Source organism: Cinclus cinclus, chromosome 9, assembly GCF_963662255.1.
Source record: "Cinclus cinclus chromosome 9, bCinCin1.1, whole genome shotgun sequence".
NCBI classification, from domain to species: domain Eukaryota; kingdom Metazoa; phylum Chordata; class Aves; order Passeriformes; family Cinclidae; genus Cinclus; species Cinclus cinclus.
Window position 1 is genome coordinate 20,332,385 of NC_085054.1, and position 19,024 is coordinate 20,351,408.

The window sequence follows — 19,024 nt, forward strand, 5'->3', positions numbered from 1 at the left end:
CTGGGTGGCAAATCCACAAAGCCAGCACGGCCACTACCGAAACTTTTCACTCTTTGTACATTTTAGCAAAAAAATTGCATTAGTGTTCATTGGCTACAAGTTAATAATTGGTATTCTATGTTTTGTTGGTTAATGATTCCCTTCTCATGCCAATTAGTTCACATGCTCAGTCTTTCTCTTCTTTTGGCTCAGTGGGTTTCTTTACTCAGTGGGCCGTGAGCTGGTGGTCATGATCTCCCCTTGCTGGAATTACCTAAATCCAGTAAGAGCTGATTCAGTATGCTTGCTGAGCTGTCTTTATTAGTTTCTTCCTCGGGGCTTCTGCCAAGTGTCCTTGTGGCCTGTAAATTCTGCACTCTTTGTGCCCACTATTAGTGACAAATCCTTCTTCCCAAGCTTTTCTAACCTCCTCCTAAGTCTCAAATCACTGAAACATGCTGAGCCCTAAACCTTAACAAGGCAGTTCTACTAACAAGTAATTTGTTTTCCAAATACCCAGACATCAGTTAGAGGTTATTTGCTAGCTACCTGTTTATTGGATGAAATCTCCTTTCTTGTTGATTAAACTTGAAAGCATACAAAGATCAAACACCAAAGAACATAGTTCCTTAAGAAACTTTTTACACATTCCACATTTTGCATCACTGCTGCCAGAGGAACAAGATCAAGGTGGAACAAGCTATGTCAGGGGAGATAAAGGTTGGATGTCAGGAAAAAGTTCTTCACTCAAGACGGGTGGTTCATTGGAACAGGCTCCCCAGGGAAGTGGTCATAGCACCAAGCCTGACAGCATTCAAAAAGCATTTGGACAATGCTCTCAGGCACATGGTGTGACTCTGGGGGATGTCCTGTGTAGGGCCAGGAGCTGGACTTGATGATCCTTGTGGGTCCCTTCCAGTTCAGGCTATTCAATGATTTTCAGTCCGTTTGTACACTCTCCTGCCTCTGGCCTTTGCCTGTTAGAATAAACCCATTTGGAGAAACATCATCTGTCACTCATGGCCGGCACAAAGCCCAGGGTGATGAGTTTCTGCTCCAGGCTTGATGCCCTAGCCACCTCTAATGCAAGCACTGGTGGAAAAACACCTTGGTGTCCTCAGCAGCTTCTTGTGGCACTGGGGAAGCTGAGACCTGATGCAGTACTGGCTCCTGGAGACAATGGTCAGCCTGATACCAGTGACCCATCAGCAGCAGTGAAGCACCTGGAGTCATCTCCTCTGGCTCCTGTCACACTGATGAACCACCACTGGCCACAGGTATTTTTTCAGGGATTTAATAAGTTTATTCACTGTACAAGCCAAACTTAAGGACTTTTGTCCCCCATACCAATACTTTGATTTCCAGCTCTAGGTTAAATTGATTTCAACACACTTGATTTCAATAGTCAGCAATTTTCAGTGGTTAGAAAAAGAGTAAAAATCATAGTAAAAAGCAAAAAAGCCCAAAGGGGAGGTTCCAGTGTTGTTGCAGAAGGAGTGATGGGATGGGTGCAAATGCACAGCCTGAGGTTCATGGCTCTACTGAGACACTTGCAGATTCATGATATTTCACACCATATTTCCTAGAAAAGGTGTCCCTTGGCCAGTTACCTTACAGTACTTGTTGCTCATGCAGACACACCAACCCAAGGTAAAACTTTAACAGTAGCCTAACTATGTAAAGAGAGCATTGGAAGATTTTTTTTTTAATCATATAACCAAGTAAGTCAAACCCAATATATTCAGAGAAGCCAAGGACTTTATAAAGTTGGGGGTGCTGCAAAAGCAGCAGGGTTATTGTATTAAAAACAAGTCAATCCATGTCTGTAATGTCAAGTTCACTGGTTAAAAACCAATGCTAAGTGTTCAAGAGGTTTAGACAAACAGAAGCCATTAAATACAACTGGTTAATTTACTGAAAACTGCTCAACATAATTCATTATGAGATTGTCACAGAGTGTAAGAAGGCATCAGAAATGCAACACTGAATGCATGGCTGCATTATCCCTTCCAATTCCCCACCAGCAATTAGGAAAGCCCTAAGGCTATGTGGAAAGGCTGATACCATACAAAGGCTCACTATGTAACCTAAAAGAGGGTTGCAGTACAATATTGTGCTTGAGGGCTACTACATTCAGCTGCTCCAAGTGTAAACAAGCTTCAGGGGGATCAAAAATTTCCAGAGATTGCTTAAATCAAGACAGAATTTAATTTGACACAATTCTGTATTATTTTTGTTGTGTGTTGTTTTACAGGTGTTTCTATCCTACATAAAGGCTGAAAGACATGCAGTTGTAGCTGCAATCAAAATACTTACTTAGTGAAAGTGATAAGGTATTCTGGGTAGGCTTGAATGTCATTAAAAATTATGAACATAGATGGCTGGATCATGTTATCAGTTGAACTATCAAACAGATCTACAGAGTTGCTAACATTTTTTCGTGCTGGAGTAATCGATCCTTTTTTCCCCAGAGAATATTCTCCAACAAGGACTCGAGCCAAGTACATGTACTTCTTCCCATTCACATCTGGTTTAGAGTAGAGGTCCTGGGCAGAATACTTGGCGTTAACAGCAAAGTACGTTCCGTTTCCAAAGTTTGCAGCTGTAGTCAGAAAAGCAAAGGTTTGTGAGTGTTTCAGTAGCAGCAACTCCTTATCTGCTACCTTCAAAGCCTGTGAATCTCTGAACAACTCTGCTTTGTATTTGCAATAGGGAGATACAACAAAAGAATTAATTTTGTATACAAGGTAGCTCTACACTTGGCATGACAAATCAGTCCTAGCACCATAGAGGAAAACAAGAGTTATTTTGAAAGTTACATTACCGTGCATTCCAGCATAGCTCCGGTTAAATCCCTGGTTGTTAATAAAGTTTAATGACTCATGACTTGTCCCATGAAACAGAAGCCTCTCATTATTTCTGGCACCATTTTTTTTATCCATTTCACACTTTTTTATTTGATAGTTTTTCCAGAAGTATCGGTTCTGTACCCTTTCAATCTGTGAAGTTTGAAAGTAAGACAGACAAAAAGAAAGTGGGTAGGTTGTTATCATGAAAAAAATCAGCACATCTGTCATGGAATCTGCTTCCAAGATTCCCTTCCTAGCTCCAATGCACATATACCAGATGATGAAGTAAGTCAAATCCTTACAAACTTTGGCATGGCAGATAGCAGAACCCAGCCCAAAACATGAGATGAACACTTCCTGGCAAGCTTTTCACAGGTTTCCAAGCCATAGATGCCTGCTGGGCCTGTACAACACATGTGGCTTATGTGAGTAAAAGATGTGCTCTGCTACAACAAAAACCATTCCTGGAGCTGAAGAAGTGACCGCTGAAGAGCTGCTCCAAACACTTGAACTGGAGCATTAAACTGCTTAAAGCTGAATAATGTTAGTGACAGCCAGAAAGACTTGTCCAACTTTAGAAATTCCAGGGGAATTCCTTTTTCTGTTGTTAGCAGTAGCTTTCATCACTTGCCATCAAGTTATTTATGCACAGAAACGATGACTTGCTTTTACCTTTTCAATTTTGAATGACTGACAGGTCTGCAGAAACCTTTCTTGCACTTCTTTATACTCTCTTGAGTCTGGTTTTAGTTCCACTATTTTGACTAGCTCATTTTCCATAGGGTCCCATGTTGGAGGGAGCACTATCGACTTTTGATCTGCAGAAGAAACACAATCAATCATATTCACCCAAATCCCCTGCTTAAAATTAAACATGACCTGCTACAAATCCTTCTAGAAGTCCATGCATCTTGCTTATGGATGTCTCAGAAAGAGGTATCTCCTTCTCTTGCAAAGGACCAGTAGTAAATGGAAGAATAGAAGTGAGCTGAGATCTAGAACAATTGCTACAAGAAAACTATTGCCAGTAAACCTGTTAAGAACATCAGAATGCCTTACTCTCTTTTCAAAATATTTTAAATTGCTGCTCTGTTATTTCCCAATTTGGTGCCTTTCTGCATTCTCCAGAAAAGCACCTGCACAAAGCTCCTAACATATATTTTAAATATTCTCATCATTCCTTCCTCCTTTCTCTTACTGGATGCAACCAGGTTTTCACATGGGAACATGTGAAAGATGCTTTTACTTACCTTCAGATTTGTCAGTACGTATAATGGGTATCTGTATTCCTTGGGCATCCACAGCAATATTATAGTCCATATCTATTGTGTATGTTCTCTCATCAATGGTGACTTCAATAGTTTTCTGCTTTCCCTTGTAAGCATTTTCCAACTCCATATTTGTGAGACTGCTGAAGGGCACATAAGAATCCTTTTCCAAATACTTCCATTCAATTGAATTTTGTAAAAGTTTTGCCTCAGTCTCTTTAGCAGCTTTTACCGTGAGGATCATTTTATGAACAGCTAAAGAAGCCAGGTAGACATCTTTTGCAATCCCTGTAATTTCAATAGAGGTACTCTTCAAATCAAGACCAATTCTAAATTTCTTTTGTAGGTCAGCCAGTTCTTCACGCTCTTCTTCACCAAAATGAGAGATACACTCATCTACAATTTCTGTTTGAGATTGTTCTCTTGAAATTGCACTTCTCAGCCACTTCTCAGCTTCTTCCACTTCTTTTTTATCTTCACCACAAATCTGCACAACAGCCAGATCGATTTTCTTTTCCAAAACTACTTTGGTTTTTTCTTTCGGGGAATTTTTCTCAGAGCTCCAGAGTGCTACATTGAAATACATAAATATTGTCATTAACATTAATCTTTATTAGCTGGTCCTAAACAGATTGATCTATAACTGTTCTTAAATTACATCTACCTACATTTACCCATGTGATATGCCTTGGAAACAAATGATTTGATTCGTGTTGCAGGAGACTTTTCCCTTTTCTGCATGCTTGCTTGGAACACACTCAACAGATGTGGCTGGAAGATGACAACTTTAATAGTTTTCACAGACGTAGCAGAACTCCTTTTTGCAAAGTCAGTTACTGCATCTATCATGTTGTCAGCTACTTCAGCTGGATTGCGGCGTGCCTCTCCTGAAAAAAAGTTGGAGACATTTTGCATTAAAAAATGATAATAACTCTTAGAGATGATTAAAACATCTTTTAAAGAACAGCTATGAACATACCCACAATCACCTGTATCACAAACAGGTTAAGAATAACATCAGGCTGGCAATTAAGAAAGGTGTCTATTTATCAGGAAAAAGAAAGCTGGGGACTACCTTTCCAGCAAGGGAAAAATGGAACTTTCCTTTTGTTGGCTTGGCAATCAAACAGTTCATGATGAAGATGATATGGCTTGGGTAACTAATAGGCCACTGCTGCTCAGTGGCCCAGCAGTCTATTCCTTGCTCAAAATGCAAGACTAGTTTTATTCATGCAAGAGGTTCCCATGTGCATGGGGTGCAGTTCTGGATTCTCTGACTCCAGGGATTTCTACCATACTAACTGAAAATAAGAGAAGAAAAAGGGATAATCTGGCCTTTCTGATAGGTTTGTGTTCCATCTGTATCAAACCTACTTGTGCAGCTGCTGGCTGTTCCATCATCTACTGATTTCAGCAGTGGAGAAGTAGGTCCCTGGCTATTCTCTGATGAGCTGCTCACACATACCAGGCTGCAGGTTCTACAGCAAGCACAGACATACCTTTGAATCCCTGTTAGCAAGGAAGTGCTGGCTTTAGAAAACTCATGCTCTTTATGTACTAGATCACTGTAAGGAGTGAAGCTTTCTAGCTTTCATAAGCCTCTAATAACATTTTTAAAGACTGCACATTTCCAAATATATTTTCACCAAATAATAACCTCTCCAGATAAATAAAACTCATCACTGGAGCCCTGATATCAGCAGAATCACGTGCACTGAACCCTTTTCAGAAAAGGGAGACACAGACCTGTTCCAATTGCTGGGAAAGCAACAGAGGTGTACTGCTGCAGTTCACACTCCTGGAGCACCTGGGAAACCAGGGACTTGATATCATCTTGGTAAACAACATGAATTATCTTTCTGCATGGCAGGTTTCCTGCCTGGGTGATGATATACTTGCTGTCAGTTTGCTGGGCTGAAACACAAGTAGGAGAAAATGATCAATGATTATCCCCTGTATACAGACGTGCACTAGTCCTCATTGGGAAATAAGAAATGGTTACAAATATGCCCCAGAATAAGCTTTGTGTCTCCTTCCATAAAGCAAGCAAACCCTTTGCTCAATTTTCACTTCCAAGACACAAGAACTCAGTTTATTTTTTTTTTAATATTTGCCTCCTTTGGTAAATTTAGTGTGTGCCTTGTCAGGTTTGCTCAGTAAACTTGGAGAACTTCAAGCAGACTGGCACTCTATCTTCACACGCACATAAACATGCCATCTACCTGCAGGCCACCTAGCCCAAATTACCTCTTGGCCTGTGCAAGAGAAGCTTGTTTACCTTGGATCTTTTCCACATAATTCTTTTCCTCTAGTTGGTCTTCCAAGCTGACCTCCACACATGCATATTTCCCTTATCTTCTGGTGTTTTAAACCACATACTCATGCATCTTTACTCCTCTTTCATTATAGCTGCTGTCCAACAGCTGTATTTGGCCTACAAATAAATGCCTCTTCTGAGGCAAGAACCCAGCTTCACGCTACTGAAAAGCAGTCACCCAGAGGATGTGGTACCGAGTTACTAGTTAAGCCAACAGCAAACATTTTCTTACTGAGAAATAACAAAAGGAATTGCAGCTACACAGTTGATTCCAGTGAGAGATGATTTCTCTATTAACATTTTTGCCAACATCACGCCTTGCTCATGGCTCTGTTCAATGTTGACTCTGTTTTTATCATGGAACTCTTTCTTGGAATAAGAGGATGCAATAACTAATAGATTTGGATCTTTATATATGCATAGAAGCTGTCTCCTCTTGATGATTTTTCTTTTCCTTCCCTCATTAGATGTTTTACAAATACCACACTAGCTGATTAAAAACTAGTTGCTGTAACACACTGCATAATACAGATATAACTACAGTAGTCAGTACTGAGAAAGTATTCCAAGAGATTCCCTGACAGGCATTAACACCTTTGGAAAGGTCAGAAATGTTGTACCATACCTAGTACACTACATTCATCTTCAACTGCTTTTCCAGCACCATTCAGAATTGCTCTGGAGACACCTAAAATGAGAAGATCAACATGAATCCATTGCTACTGCTGTTAAAGTCCCATCTGAGGCAGAACTGTATGCCTCACCACATATAAAACATCTCAATTCTGATAACATTATGGATTATAAATGAAAAACACGGTAGCCAAAATTTTAGCCTTATTGCTTTTCAATTCAAATTGATGTTTTGAGTACCTAACAAGTTTCACTAATGTCAAAACCTCATTGAGGTTTGTCTCCTCCTTTAGCCCGAGAGGTGTTCTATAAAAAGATTACATATATATATATATATATATATATATATATATATATATATACACACACATACATATGTATGTTTCCCTTTCTGCAAGGGAGTCTTAAACATGCTGTCCTGTAACATAGATTAACAAGTGAATAAAGTTTCAGACACTTCCTTGTTGAACTTTTGTACCCTGAGATCAAAACTGAAACTATACTGTCAAACAAGTAAAAAGGTTTAAAGGATTGAAGAGAAAGAGATTAATAAGTAGCCTAGATTAACAAGTGAATAAAGTTTCAGACATCTCCTCGTTGAACTTTTGTACCCTGAGAGCAAAACTGAAACTACACTGTCAAACAAATAAAAAGGTTTAAAGCTTTGAAGAAAAATACTTGCTCCTCTTCTGTCCCAGCCCTTCCAAGCACACATACTTTTTTCACATATAGTATCAATTAAAATACCTGTTTTGAGGTTGAAGGCTAGGTTTGTTATGTTTACAATGGCATCTTCCTCCTCCTTGGTAATATCACCTTCTGCCACTCGGAACACAAGGGAGCCAATTGTCACTTCAAGCACATTGTGTGCTGAGGTTGAAGATACAGCAGAAAAATCTGCAGGGAAAGAAACACAGACCCTGAGCAGAAGGGAGTGATGATGTAAAAGATAAGGCACTTTTTTGGGGGTACAATGCCTACAGAGACCACAGTTTGGCTACAGACAGCCTGTGAAAAGAATTGCCTGCCATGACAAATGAAAATCATTCCTTCTTGCAGGAGTCTGTACTCAACCTGCACTCATTCCCATAATTTCTATCATGGCAGGATGGCATGGAAAATGTGTTTTGCTGCACACCTGGTATGCAGACACTACTTAGTGACATTTTATTATTGCAGAATTCCAATGTAAGAGAGCAGAAAACTTCCAAGTCTCACTCCCTTGCCCCTGTGTCTCACAGAGTTTTCAGGCAGGTTCTCTACTTCTTGAAAAGGTGGAACTTTTTACCCATGTGTTATTTGTAAAATCATAATTAAGTTTTCAACGTGTAACTCATTTTTCTACAGGCTGCAGTTCCATTAAGATGGATAATATCAAAGACATTTCATTTTGGTTTTGCTATTTATCTGAACACGAGAAAGATTTAAGAGTATTTCAAAGAGACCACTTCAATACACATAACCAGGATCTCACCTGCCTTCCCAGGACAGAGGAAGACACTGATTTGTTTACACTTTAATCTGCTGTTGCAGCAATAAAATAAAAAGCACTGTTTATGCCCTTGACATCTTATTGCTTCTGCTATTCCAATTTGCAGGGATGCTATCCAGATAAGGAATCACAGGAACACTTTTTTAGCATCCCTAACACTATTTCAGACATAACAGACACTCAGCCTGAAAACACTGCCTCTACAGCAGCCACTCAGACTTTGGGAAGTCTGTTTATCAGGCAAGTACCTAAATATCCGTAATGAATGAATGCCCTGGAATACTTGAAATAAATGAAAAAAAAATCAGTAGGCACACAGCTTCTGTGAATAAACCTTACCCAGGCTTTGGCTAGCATCATTTGAAGAAGGCTTCTGCCCTTTAACAGCCACAGACCTATTTTCAAGTTCATCTGAAAATTCCTAGAGAATGAAATTACAATCAAACTCTGTAAAAATCTTTACACAGTAGAAATAAAGGTTTGAAAAGCAAAGCTAAAAACATTTGGAAAGAGCTAAATGCAAATTACTTCACATCATCTGCCACAATGCTGATGGCAAGTCTGGACAGATGTTGTTCACAGAGAGCAAGGCACACAAGAATCACAAATAACTGATCAAAGCCCTAGTTACTATTCCACAGGGATACAGCAGCAGAAGGCATCCTTACAGTGAGTGAGTTGCTCACACTAGCTCAGCTCTTACAGGTAATGTCACCCTTCTCTATGCACAACAGCTCAGACTTTGAGGCAGTAGCCTTCAAGTTTAGCCTTCCAAAATGTATTAGCTCTTGCACAAAGTACAGAAAACAACAGATGTAGAAACACTTATCTGCATATCAATTCACAGTGTGACTGCTCTCTTTCAACGTGAAATGAGTAACTTAAGTGTGGATATAGAAAATATATGCTAATGAGACATTGAAGAGAAGGGCATGGAGAATACTTGTATGTTTGTACTGGAGAAGTTTACCAGCACAACAATCCTAGCACAATGATTCCTCCTAAAAAGACACCAGCACCATTAAAAGCACACCTTTTTTTTCTAAGGGTACAGGCACTGAAGCAGGAGTTACAGCAAATTTGTCTAACCTACAGACTGAAGAATTGGGTGAGTATATGTAATAAAGAGTAATTACACTTTTGTATGTATTATTCCCAGGAAACAGAAAATGATAGGAAGGGAGCAGGACTGTACTCAATACATGGGTGACCATGGGGGGATAGAATCAGAAAGAGAACTTTCAGTATGGATGAGAGACACTGTCAGCAGACCTTTTCTTTAGTATAAGAACAAGCCCTTGCAGATTCTTTGAAGATCATCAGATAGCCAAGTATCATGAGACAGACTCAGATATCCCATAATATAATAGAGGAAACCACAGTAACTCACCTGAATATTAGCTGTGTCTTTTGTGTGCAACAGAAAGTGAACTTCTTCAAGAGAATTTACTCTGTTTTTACTACTGAACTCAAACACTTTGTCAAACAATAATTTAGCAACAACAGATCTTGGGAATTCTAAATTCCCTGTTCCAATTGCTGGAAAAGTAATTGATTTCAAAGACAGTTCTTCAGCGATCTCCAGGCATTTTGTGATTATGTCACCCAACACCTGTAAAGCACAATTATTTTTTCATTTATTGGAGGTAATTTTTTCCCAGTATGCATAATGTAACACTTCCCCCTTCAGCCATCTCTTGGCATTAAAATACAATTGATTCCATACACAAGGAATTTATTAGTCAACAAGAGATGGGCCCCCAGTTAAAAAAGAACAAGTCAATCTCTCTCACCTTCTATGACACTGTCCCCCATTTCAAAGGAAAAGTGAACTTTAAACACACTATAAATCCCAGACAAATTCAGGCAAATAAAAACCCTTTTACCTTTGAAGGTGTGTTTTTCTGGGACCACCCAGGTACCACAGCATGAAGCACAACACTGCAAGCCAGATTGTAGCCTTTAGTTTTCAACACAGATCCTTCCTCAGCTGCTCTTCCTCCACCTTCTTTTTTCAAGCCTGTCTGAAGCATTGGCCCTGCCTTGCTCAGCAAAGCTTTGCCAAGTGGCCCTTTGTCAAGCTGGAGATCTTTGCCAACACTGACCACAACAATGGATGTCTGAAAAACACACAAGCAAAAACTCTAGCTTGTAAGTATCAAATTTAAATTTTACATTGAACAATCAAATACAGCCTGCCTGATGGTTTACAAAGTAAATTTCTGGGACAGCAACCAGAGCGTGCAAATTTTGGAATAAACCAGAAATTATGTTCAATTCTAATATCATGAGCCTGCCCAAAGAAACACAAAACTGAGTTAACAAATTGATTTCAACCTAATGGGAGAAACATAACAATTCTGCATTCCTTGTTTATTCTTTCTACCTCCACTGGAAAAACATTTGTGCAAGCTTGTTCTTAAAGAGAGGCTTGCAGACCAACATCTGAGTTCACTGAAGTAGGCAGAGCCTCCCAAGCATGGCAGGTTTGGGGGAACAAGCAGATGCTGAAGACAAAGACTAAGGGTAATCTAAGGAGAAAGAAGTGAGAAAAGCAGTAACTTAAGAATGAGAGAAACACAAAGGGCACTGAACATTGTATCAAACCTATATTCAGCTCCTCAGGAAGGGCCCCTATACACATTTTAACATATATTCTGCCCTGGCCCACTGAAGGAACTGCATGCACAAGTTGTGGGAGGCATCCACTCCTCAGAGGTTTTGCAGGCTCGTTACAGGAAGGACCCTGGATGGAACTGCTTCCAGTATTGGCAATCCCAGTAAAGTATCTATCAGCCAGCTAACAGAAATTCAGTGCAGGAAGCAACTAGAAATCAATTAATGACACTGGTTCTCCACAGGAAGTGCAATACCAACTGCATGTTTCATGCCAGTGGTCACCAGTGACATTAGTTTTGTGTTTATTAGTTTAACAAAAAGACACAAAAGAACCCACTTGATATTTCAAGAGGAGATAATTTAGAACACTTACTGTAGCATCTTCAATGCTTCCTGTTTGCAGCACAATGTTAAGGCCTTCTTGAGTTGTTATGACCGGGAAGTTCTTCATGCACTTAGTTTTACTCTGCCTAGGCTGAGGAACTTTACTGACATGATGAGGTGACCTGTAGGAAGGTAAAGAATCTGGAAACACTTCTCTAAATGCCTTTCTGAAAGCCTGAATGTTATCCCGTGTAAAACCCACAAGATGAACCTCCTTCAAGCTGCTGTTCCCCTTGGATTCTTCCAAGGTCTTCTTGATGGAGGATACAATCGAGTAAGTACACACATCCAGTGGGAAGCCAAAAATCCCTCCACTTACAGCAGGCAGAGCAATGGAACGATGGTTGTATGTTTCAGCTAGCTGTAGACACTTTTTCACTGTCTTTTTCAACAACCACGTGCACCTCTGTGATTCCTTCTCGTTCCACCTGGGCCCAACAGCATGAATGACATTCTTGCAGGGCAGTCTCCCGGCGCCCGTGATCACTGCGCTGCCGGGCTGCAAATTCCCGAGCTTCCACACCAGCTCACTGCACTCCTGCTGCAGTGCTGGCCCAGCTGCTCGTGACAGGGCGTCAGCAAGGCCACCAGTGTGTCTTAGGTCTTCATTGGATGCATTCACCACAACATCAACAGGGTAGTTACACAAGTCAGCTTCATAAAGTGCTATTACAGTTTCACCCATGGTCACCTGCATATAGAGCTTGCCTCTGTTAGTCTGTACTTTATGTTCTTCCAGCTGCTTTTCTGGCTGCTCTTCCAGTAGGGCTAAACACTTGAACACTTGTTTTATATGGCGATCCAAATAGTGTGCTTGCTCTTTTATATATGCCTTGGCTCCTGGAAAGTCAAATACCACACGCTTAAAATGCAGGCCAGACAGAATGCGCTCAACTAAGCTGACTCCCTCCAGCACTTTTGTCTTTGGCCCACTCAAGGATATAACTTCACAGTTTCTCTGTGTGCCGAAGTCAACTTTCACACCTTTTCCTTGTAAGGGAGCCCAATCACTGACCTTCTCTTTCTCAAAAAACTTTATGAGTGCCATCGGCTTTCCTTCAATGACCCTTTGCACCTCTGTGTTTTCATCTATAAAGTTGGAGAATTCCTCAAAGGCTTTTGCTACTGCTTCAGAAAGACCAGCAATCACGATCTGAGTCTCTGCCTGAGTGACAGCTACAGCTCCATTAGAGCAGTTTTCCTTGGCTAGCATCTGCCATTCCTCTTTCTGGAGGACTGACTCATCGTCCAAAGTAATACTTTTATGATCCAGTTCTTTTTTTATTTCTTCCTCTGCTTTTTGGAGATGTTCAGGATCACTCCCTTTCAGGATGATCTCTCCTGCACCAAGCTCATAAAAGGCACTAATTTGTTTTGATACAAACAGGCTGTGTGACAGGGTTTCATTATCAATATGCTCTAAAAACTGAAAAATATAAGGGTGGATATTGATTGTTTTCTTTGCCATTTTGTGTACATGATCAAGTATTTCTCCTTTTACTTTATAAACTTCCTCGGGCACTCCAGATAGGTTAACACACTTCTGCAAATGATTGTAAGTTATTTGCAGGTCTGGGAACTCTGCACGAAATTTTTCTTCAAGACCAGTAATCTGTAAAATTCCGTATTCCCCTGGATTCACTGTCTTGACTTTTAGTTCAGTTCTTTGCTTTTCTCTTTCAATTTCTCTGGTAGCCTTTTGGATCAGAAGCTTCAGTTCTTGTTCAACCTTCTTCACAACTTCTTTTTCACCTACTAGAACATGTAAATCCTTGGAAATATGTGGGATAATCAGAACTTTGTCATGGGGGAAGCTGTTCCTAATGGCTTCCCACACCTCTGTGCTTACTTGACATTGAATTGCTTCGTATTTTGATATGCTGTATGAAAATGCTGTGGAAACTTTTTCTTTCCATGCCTTGACCAATTGAGATACTGATCTCCTCCGTTCAGAAAAAATAGCTGAAGGATGCAAAGTAACTTTTGGATCTGCACAGAGGCGGTCAGGCCATGTTGGCACACAATTACACTTTGCCATTTCATGATCTATTGCCTCTATTAAGCTACTATTTCCTTGCAAATATTTCCAGATATAGGGATCCAGAGACAATGTAATTGGATCTGGCTTTTTTATCTGTGGCCCGTCCTTTCCATACAGAGCTGTTTCCAGTGAGGTGTAGTAAGGATAGACAAAGATTGGCGTTTTGTTTAGTGAATGCTTCTTTGCCAGGATATTTGTTACATCTAGAAAAAACAAACAAAGAACCCCCCAAGTTATAGATGTCAGCACTTAAGATATTCTCTTATTTTGTTTTGTTTTTTTTTCATTGTTTTAAACTATATTTTCTATATAATAATGGTTGTTATTTTTAAGAACATTTTAGATTCATTTCCTCCCCTTCCCAGATAGAAAGAATTCCAAATTGTTAAAGAATTATTTATTTTAAATGCCAGAAACTAAGCTGAAGAGACACAGTCAAGCACAACAGCATCCACCTCTGGGAGGAGTGTGCATAATATCTGCCCTCACTTCTCTTAGATGCTGTACTGGAAGTGTCCAGCTCCACACCTGTTTGGGCTATTATTCAGCAGTTCAAACCAGAGCTTCTCTGTTTCCCCCCAAAAGACCATCTCTTTCCTTCAACTCCCCTTCATCTCTCCCTTTCACTGCAATGCCTCCAGCTTCTCCCCTTGTCCTACACTTTTCACAGTCACTCATCTTTCTGCCACTGACTGAACAGCCCATAGCATGGACTCTCCAGCCAAAAAGCTGCCCAAGAAATTGTCCTGAGATCAGCCAGACAGGACATGTTGCCATGGGCAGATGATGGTCAAGATGACAGGTGGTGGTAAAGTCCCTTGATCCTGTGGGGTTGTGAACTCAAAGTGCAACCTCAACTCTGCAAGGATCAAGGCCTGGGTGAAACAACTGTCTAGAAAATGAAAAATGTCTAAGCTTTATGCCCAGCTGGTCCAAAACTGAAGATTGCACTCCAGTTAGCATGAGACCTGTAGGCAAAGCACCAGGTCTGCTGTTTTCGAAGGGTAAAGAAGGAATCTCTCTAGAAAATCCACATTTTGGTCTTTAAATGAGAGGTTCTCAGAAGAAATGAGGGCTCTGCATTTCTGCATTACCTTTTTGGTCACCAAATGTAATGATAGCTGCATCTTCATCAGGGAGCTGTTGAACATCCACTGTTTGTGCACCTCCATACTTCTCATTTTCAAAGTAGATGGTTATGTAGTGGCTGGGGGTGTTGGGTGGGATGTTTTCAGCCCGAACACTTTTTGTTTGCTCAAGGCATCGTGCAGTAATGTTTTGTTTCTTTGCTCTGTGGTTCTGATTAAACTTTTTAGCAAATTCCTCTGCATCTAGAAAGACAAAGAAGTAGAAAGATCAAACTCTGAGCTTGTTTTTCTACCATGATGTTAGCAGTCTATCACTGTGTGCACTGATCAAAACACTGATAAAAAATCAGCTCAGAGCTGCCCACAAAGCTACTTCTTTCCACATATTCAGTACCTGTCACTTATTACTCCCCTCATGGTTGATCACAATTGTTGACAACAATGACCACAGCCAGAATTTGCCACTAGTTTTCCTACTTACTATCACTGGGCTTCTTTAACCCCAGCAGAAAACAAATCAGGTTCATTTTTGGGCTATGGCTTTGCACACAACTAGCAAGACACAAATTAACAGTTTAAATTCTCTCAGTTTTATGATAAATACATTCTCACTTTGGCTATTCCTCCTCTATTATCCTCAAAATAAACAACAATCAAATCATTTCTTCATCTGTCAAGGAAAAACAATTAAGTTTCTCAAATATCAACTTACTTCTTAAAGACTACACCAAAAATTTAGGGCTAGTGCATGATTTGAGAGACAAATCATTTCTATGGCAGAAAAACCTACACTTTCTCTGAAGGACAACTTTTGGCAAGGACAGCTTTTACTATCAATCTGTTCTCAGACCAAGCACTTCCTTCATTGCTTGTTTTAAGTTATAGTTTGGTTTTAGTCCTACCTGTTGTGTTTACTATCCAAACCAGAGCTAGCTCTTTCTGACTTGCACAGGCCTCTATACCTCACAGATAAAGGTTATGGCATTAACTTTGGTGGAGTAAATCCTCCTTTAAAAGGACACAATATCAGATCAAACCTTAAAGATATGAAAGAAAATACTTCTAGCTTAATCTCACTCACACACATGCATGCAAACATGTAGCTAATAAGAAAGAGCTTCAACTCTGACTCCTTCTTACCACTATTTCCAGTAAAAGTAACTACAGCAGCACATAACTCAGGTATCATTTCCACACTGAAGTCACCATCATCCTCTGACAAGCCGCTGACATTCTCTACCAGCATAATTAACATGCAATCTTTCATTATCTCCTTCACATTTTCCAGCACAACTGCAGTGGGAAGCAGGGATCCTTCAGAGTTCTCCACTTGGCACAACTCCTGGGAAGTCTCCACTTGCCATGGCCTCACAACCAGATCAATTTTATTCAAGTGATGCTTTCTTTGCAAAACTTCTCGGGCATCTAGTCCCACAGAAAAACAAAGATGTCACAGTGGAGTAGCATGTTAAACAATAGCAATAATACACCATTCCTGCTTGGAGCAATACCCATAGAGAGATCCTTCACTGGCAAAGGCCTGATTTTAAAAGGGAGCTTAAGCAGTGTAATTCCCATAGCATACCTTGCTCGTCCTGAAAGGTGATGATCACTTGCTCATCCTTTTTGACATAAGACTCAATGGGTCCCCCACCAGACTTCCTTTTATTTTCAAAGTACATTTCCAAAATCTCCTCTTCTATTTCCTCCCCAAAGGCAGTGGTTACTACTACAGCAGAATTCTTAGTGGTTGCTTTCTCTGCTTCCAGTCTCTCACATGATTCTGAAATAAAAGATCACATCCTAATGCCTTAGGCAACAGTTAAGAAAAAAACCAAGCTTCCCATCTTCCAAGCTTTTACACCACTTTTTGTTCAGATCACACTTAAGGTCAAGGAGAAGAACAGGGAAAGAATCCCAAACAAGTTAAGCATATCACTAGTGGGAGTTGCTGTATCAGCACGTAGGGAGGAAATGCTTCAGTTCATCACCAGGCAAGGACAGCAGAAGTAAAAGGTACAAAAGCTTCTCCACCTACACACAATGAGGGGAACCAGTGCTCCCCATTCACAGTTCCAGACATTACTGTGGGTCACCTGGGGTCTCTATCTGTTGGCTGCCAAGGCTGCTCAGATGTACCTGGGATACACAGCTCCCAGTGCTCTGGCACAGGACTCCCTGGCACAGGGCTGCCCCAGCAAGGCTGGCAGCAGCTGGGAAGGTCTGGGTAGGGACAGCCTTAGCCAGAACAAAGGCCAGCACCTGCTGCTAGCCCCTAAGGAACTGATGTGTCTGAGGCAGCCAGTGAAGTGGGCGCTCTGAAGGGACTCACACAAAGGAAAAAATACATTTGTTTATTATAGCCTGGGATCACAATTCCTACACTACATTAGACAAAGAACACAAGCCACGAGTGTGACCAGGGCACTGCTGCAGCAGAAGGGTCCAAAAACCCAAAGGAGCAAGAATACAATGGTCACCACTGGATAAGTGACACACTTACCTGCCTTCTGCTGAATACACACAGGAGTTTCCTTATTCTGGCAGATGGGAAGAGACACCAGGGGTTCATTAACTAGAGATAAATGACAATGATTTCTCAGTTGCTGAGTACTTCAAGAAGAAAATGGACACATTAATGTACACCCAGGACCTAATACAGGTTAAGTTTCATTGGACACTGCCAGAATCACAGACCTCTGCAGATTCCTCTTTTTAAACCATATGTTGAATTGGTTATAGAAACACTGAGCTCAAGAAGCCTTGAGCATAACGTTAGCCCACAGTCATGCTGCATGAACCACCATGAGCAGGTCCTGTCATGCACTAGAGCACTTTCCTCGCACAAAAAGCTTCTCTGAACGCCAGAAGTACTGAGGACTTCTGCCCTTGGGAGGGAAGCACCTTTGAAAACTGGGACCTTTGGAAGAGCCTGTCAGGATGCATTTGACTCAGCATGACTGCTGAACTTCCTCGTTTAGAACAAGAGGAAATACAGCTACATCAGAAAACAAAAGACAATGGTAAGATTGACCAAACTGCTTTTCCAGACTGTGCCCCCAGCCCTCACCTGCACAGTCACCCCGCTATGCACAAGCAGGTACTTGGAAAGCAGAGCTCAGCGAGCTGTGTGTATTATCCCCGTGTATAAGGATTGCTTTCAATCCGGATCCTGTGTACTGATTGTCACATATTGATTAGTTGTGTATTGGCCACGTGTGTGTGTCGGTCAGTCCGCTGCCTGGGATGTGGCTCAGGGGCTGTACCTCACGAATTACATCGTGTTTGGGATTCGCAAAGTGAAAGGGAGTGCTGGGGAGGACAATCACAGCGCTCTAGCGCCGTTCGCCCGGCACCGCCGAGCAGGCGGCTCCGTCCGCATCCCCCCATCCCCATCCCCGCTGCCCCGCAGGGCTCCCCGGGCCAGTCCCTCGCCGGCCCCGGAGCCCCCCGCCGCTCCTGCCCAGCTCCTACCTGGCGCCTGTGTCCCAGCGGCCGGACCCGCATCCTGCAAGGGAACGAGAGGAGAGCGGTCACCCGCGGTGCCTCCCCCGCCCGGACCCGCGCCCGCCTCACCCGCGCCCGCCTCACCTGCGCGGGGTCGCCGTCCGCGGGCAGCGCGGTGACCTGCAGCGACAGCCGCCCTCCGGACCCCCACACGAGCTCGTGGACCGGCTGGTGCAGCACCCGCTCCCTCACTGCCAACACAACAGGCACCGGTCAGGGCGGTGCGGCCGCCCCCCGCCCGCCTGAGCGGCGGGCTCATCGCCATCAGCGCCCCTCGCCCCGGCCCGGCCGCTCACCCTCGGGGCGGGCGAAGCAGACCAGGATGTGCCCGCTCCCGGTGCCGCTCCCGGTTCGCAGCTCGCACTCTCCGCCGCCCGAGCGCTTCTGGCTCTGGAAGTAGCAGAGCAGCTTCTTCCTGAGGGCGGGCGGCGGCTCGGCGGGGCCCCAGTCCCCCCGCACCAGCAGCGGGAAGGCGCACGGGCGCTGCCCCTCCATGGCCGCCCGGCTCTCTCCACTCTTCTCTCCCTTTCCCGCCGCTTTCGGTTTCGTTTCTCGGCGTCGAAACCCGCGGTGCCTGGGACTCCGCCCCGAGCCGGGAACTGGCCGCCTCCTCCGGTCCCACGGGGATGACCAGGGGCCCCGGGTCCCGCCGCGCCTCCCTACGGGGGTAGGGCAGGCTCTCACCGCCCTCGGAGCGCGCCCGGGCTGCGCAGAGCCAAGTGTCCAAGTGTGCGAGAACCAAGCGTCAGAGTCTTTTCAGCCTCTGAACTTACAATGGTTAACCCACTGGCTAACACTCGCTCTCTCACCCTTTCAAATGAAGCCACGATGCAAAGTAAAATTACCA

The 19,024-nt window shown here is 42.6% G+C and overlaps 1 protein-coding gene across 1 annotated transcript; it reads right to left on the reverse strand.

The window, feature by feature from the left end:
* Positions 1–1,338: 1,338 nt before the first annotated feature.
* LOC134047329 (protein mono-ADP-ribosyltransferase PARP14-like) lies at positions 1,339–18,672 on the reverse strand. The gene is made up of 19 exons (XM_062498402.1): positions 18,474–18,672; positions 18,262–18,368; positions 18,145–18,178; positions 17,174–17,245; positions 16,256–16,453; positions 15,811–16,095; positions 14,677–14,913; positions 11,531–13,785; positions 10,425–10,658; positions 9,929–10,150; positions 8,878–8,959; positions 7,794–7,943; positions 7,039–7,101; positions 5,843–6,010; positions 4,771–4,983; positions 4,079–4,666; positions 3,501–3,646; positions 2,804–2,978; positions 1,339–2,581 (listed from the first exon to the last, which is right to left on the reverse strand). Exons 1-19 carry the CDS (start codon positions 18,670–18,672, stop codon positions 2,292–2,294), a joined length of 5,718 nt encoding a protein of 1,905 aa, XP_062354386.1. The 3' UTR covers positions 1,339–2,291.
* Between the last annotated feature and the right edge of the window lie 352 nt (positions 18,673–19,024).

Bases quoted from the DNA above. Each gene is read 5' to 3' on its own strand.
- LOC134047329 (XM_062498402.1), bottom strand. From the start codon at position 18,672: ATGGAGGGGCAGCGCCCGTGCGCCTTCCCGCTGCTGGTGCGGGGGGAC. The intron at 8,960-9,928 runs GTGAGTTACTGT...TTCATTCTCTAG, and splicing joins AAGACACAGCTAATATTCAG to GAATTTTCAGATGAACTTGA. The intron at 2,582-2,803 runs GTAATGTAACTT...TTCTGACTACAG, and splicing joins GAGCTATGCTGGAATGCACG to CTGCAAACTTTGGAAACGGA.